The sequence below is a fragment of the Macadamia integrifolia genome, chromosome 10 (genome assembly GCF_013358625.1).
Source record: "Macadamia integrifolia cultivar HAES 741 chromosome 10, SCU_Mint_v3, whole genome shotgun sequence".
In the NCBI taxonomy this organism is placed as follows: Eukaryota; Viridiplantae; Streptophyta; class Magnoliopsida; order Proteales; family Proteaceae; genus Macadamia; species Macadamia integrifolia.
Window position 1 is genome coordinate 9,472,456 of NC_056566.1, and position 4,128 is coordinate 9,476,583.

At 41.9% G+C, this 4,128-nt stretch overlaps 1 protein-coding gene across 1 annotated transcript; it reads left to right on the plus strand.

Annotated features, from left to right (window-relative positions):
• The first annotated feature begins 606 nt into the window (after nucleotides 1–606).
• LOC122090933 (pentatricopeptide repeat-containing protein At4g02750-like) lies at nucleotides 607–3,473 on the plus strand. The gene has a single exon (XM_042660712.1). The coding sequence runs from the start codon at nucleotides 846–848 to the stop codon at nucleotides 2,862–2,864; it is 2,019 nt and encodes a 672-aa protein (XP_042516646.1). The 5' UTR covers nucleotides 607–845; the 3' UTR covers nucleotides 2,865–3,473.
• Nucleotides 3,474–4,128: the final 655 nt, after the last annotated feature.

Below are 4,128 nucleotides of genomic sequence, written 5' to 3' on the forward strand. Positions count from 1 at the left end.
TTTTGGGCCTGAGGGCGGACGCGATCTTGAGTTAGGGTCAGGGTGGGTAAGGGTTGATGTCTTTGGCCCGCCCAATCCTCCCTAAACCCGGCCTTGATTTTTTTACCCTAACTTTTGGCCCTGGTTTTGGCCTGACCCAACCCTGGTTTTTGCCCCCGATGTTGACTATGGTTGTGACCCTTATATTAACCTAATTTGAGATATTGTTTGACATTGAGTCATTAACACCTCAAAACCCCTAATATTTCTTTTCACCGATCTCTCTTAGAAAAAAAAAAACAGGGTATACTTGGCCCTTGATGGCAAATAAGAGTTAGGGTCAGGGTCAGGGTCAGGGCCAGGGTCAAGGTCAAGGTTAAGGTCAAGGTCAATCAAGGTCATCCCAACCCTTAATGGCAAACTAGGGTTAGGGTCAATCAAGGTCATCCTAACCAGACCTTGAAAAATCAGAGCCAATTAGGGTGGGAAAAGATTGGGCTAAACCCTGAAGGGTTGGGTCTGGGTTGAAGTTTTGCGGCCCTGGGTGAGGACGGGCTTTGGCTTAGTTAAGGGGACTCATGGTTGGGCTAGGGTTTTAAAAAAGTTCAACGGCCCTACCCAGCCCTGTTGCTCCCCTATTTCTAGCATAGGTGATCTCCCTATTGGTGTTTTTGGTGTGTAAACTTGTTGAACAAGGTCTAATGTGGTATGTGGGTTAATGATGTTGCGTGGCTGACAAAGAAAGCGAGATGGAGATTGGGTACCCAACAGATGCCAAGCATTTCTCTCATATCGAATGGGGCAGCCATCTGCGCTAACAATGGTTTCCCAAACTGACCATAATGATTAAGGGTTAGTCATGGAGTATGTTCTTCTTCTTCCGCTCTACTGTAAGTCTCAAGCATGGCAGAACCTTAATCTCCCCTCTTGTCAGAAAAAATTCTCTGGCAAGACTATCTTCGATCCGGGAAGGCAACTGGGTTTCATTAGATACCAAACCTCTCAATACCCAGATAACACATTACATGAGAAACGGATACGTAAAAGAAGCTCAAAAACTATTCGACGAAATGCCTCATCGAAACACCGTCACATGGAATTCCATGATCCGTGGGTATTTCAAGAATGGTAACTTCCATAAGGCACTTCTTTTGTTTGATCAAATGCCCAGTCGTGATCTCTTCTCGTATAACACCATGATCGCTGGATTGATGCAGTACGGTGACACTAATGGTGCAGAGAAAGTTTTCGTACAGATGACTGTTCGTGACGTTGTTACTTGGAATTCCATGATAGCAGGTTATATCCGCAATTCTTTGATGGATGACGCGCTTATGTTGTTCAATCAAATGCCCTCACGGAATGTGATTTCCTGGAACTTGGTCATGGCGGGTCTGGTGAACTTGCAGGCAATTGCTCTAGCAGAGCAGTTGTTCAAAGAAATGCCAACACGAGATGTTGCATCCTGGACTATCATGATATCTGGCCTTGCTAGTGCAGGGCGGATGGTTGAGGCCCGCGAACTGTTCGAGGACATGCCTGTTAGGGATGTTAAGGTGTGGAACACAATGATGGTTGGATACATAGGAAATGGGAATGTTGAAATTGCAGAAGGATTGTTTCAGAAAATGCCAGAGCAGGATTCGGATTCTTGGAACGAGCTGTTAAATGGGTTGGTGGGTTGTCAAAGGATAAATGATGCTGTGAGGCTCTTCACCGATATGCCCCATAAGGGTCCTCGATCATGGAATTCGATCTTGTTAGGATTGATTAGGAGTGGGCTCGTTGAAGAAGCTCATGGTTTCCTTGAGAAAAACCCATTTAATGACGCAGTTTCATGGACAAATGTGATCATTGGATATTTTGAATTAGGAGATGTTGGCACTGCAATTAAGCTTTTTGAATTGATGCCTGATAGGGATGAGACTGCATGGAATGCAACAATATTTGAACTAGGAGAAAATGATCATGGTGAGATTGGGCTAAAATATTTCGTTAAAATGAAACAGAGAGGTCCACCACCTGATGAAGCCACTTTTACCAGTATCCTGACCATCAGTTCGGACTTGCCATCCTTAGATTTCGGGAAGCAATCTCATGCACAGATAATCAAGACAGGTTACAATTCTTTCATTGCGGTCTCCAATGCAGTTGTTACAATGTACGCTCGATGTGGAGGTATGCGTTCTGCTTTATTGGAATTCTCCTCCATGCCAATTCATGATGTCATTTCATGGAACTCTATAATATGTGGATTTGCTCACAATGGAAATGGTATGAAAGCCCTCAAGATGTTCAAACAGATGAGATCAACAGATGTTAAGCCTGATCAAATAACGTTCGTTGGTGTTCTATCAGCTTGTAGCCATGCGGGTTTGATAGATCATGGTGGATACTATTTTAACTTCATGAGATACAAGTGTTTTCTTCAGCCAACATGTGAGCATTATACTTGTATGGTTGATTTGTTAGGGAGGTTTGGACTCATCGATGATGCTGTGAGTTTCATTGATCAAATGAAAGCAGATGGAGTAGAAGTCAGCTCAAGTGTTTGGGGAGCTCTGCTTGGAGCCTGTAGGATCCACAAGAATGTCAAAGTGGGTGAGATTGCCGCAGAGAATATTTTGGCAATAGAACTTTGTAATGCTGGTGTATATTTAATCTTAGCTGAGATTTATCTCAACTGCGAAATGAGAGAAGATGCAGAAAGGATTTGGACTAGGATGAAGGGGAGAGGTGTGAAGAAGCAACCAGGGTGCAGTTGGATTGAGGTGAACAATGTTGTGCACATATTTCTTGCTGGAGATTGTTCACACCCTGAGTTTTCTAGTGTCTGTTGTGTTCTAGATTTACTAAAAACTGAGATGGAAAATGAATTTCAATGAAGCAATGCTGGTTCTTTTGCTAGAGTAGTTGATTAATTGGGTATGTTCTTACTGCAAAAAAAAAAGAGAGAACGATAAGAATAAACTGAATCCAAATGCATGCAGCAGCTTGTGCCCCATGAGACATCAAAATAGGTGAGTGAGAGACAGCACACTCTTTAGGAGCAGAAGACCCATATGGAGAGAGTTCCAGGTGGGCTTCGCTATGCCACGTGGCATGTCCAATAGGGCTGTAACTTCGTGGACAAGTGGACTTCATAGTTCTGTGCTCACCTATTAAATTGGAGTTGGCCAAGTGGCAAATAAAAGATGGAAGAATTCAGGACTAAAAAGAGGGTGAGCAGGTAAACATGGACAGCTGACAAATATAAGGATGCATCATGCAGGGACAGGGTTATTTGATTGAATTCAAGTCTGAAACCGGATCCATTTCTAATCCAGACCAGTCCCTACATGGCGAATGTTTGGAATTGCCAATCACCTTTCCACATGGCAGTAACCAGGGTTTAGGAAACTTTTTTTTTTCCTATTTGGATGGTCCACCCAAGTTCTGGAAAGGAGCAAAACCAAGAAATAAGAGTAGAACACAGAAGAGCTTTCCATTTTTAATTGAAATTTATTAACATCAAATTTGATAACCCTAGTGGAACTGAATCCATCATCCTAGTTTCGAAGAGTAGCAATACAATGAGCCCCTGTATTGGTAGTCCTCGAAAGTTTCTGATCAGAGAAACTCCACTATCCTCTTCATATCTATCTCAATCCTCGCTGAAGTTTCTGTACTCTCCTGTAGTGGCTTTCTCAAAAAACAGGTACACACCAAAACTATAAACCACGATTGATGAGTCATATTCTAAAAATAGCACTTGCAAGGTTATGTTTGGTTGTCAAGAGAAAAATAATATTAATAAGACAAATTATGATGATGCAATGATTGAATTAAGTTTCTACATTTTTCCTCAAATTCAATTTTTTTTTTGGTTGGATGAATTTTTTATTTTTCTTTTCTTTCCTTTCTCTTGGCAACCAAACATAACTTTGGTGGTTCATACAAGCCTGTGGGGGTAACTTTTCCTGCCATCTTGGATTAGGTCACAATCTAGACTCTAGACTAGCCATGTGATGGTTTTCAGGTCTAATCAATCAAATACCCTCCTGTGTATTGACATTCATCCCGCATATCTATTGCGCATTGCCCATAGACATGGATTTTTAAATTAATTTTTTGCCATGTGGCATAGTCTAATAAAGCTGAAACTTAAGA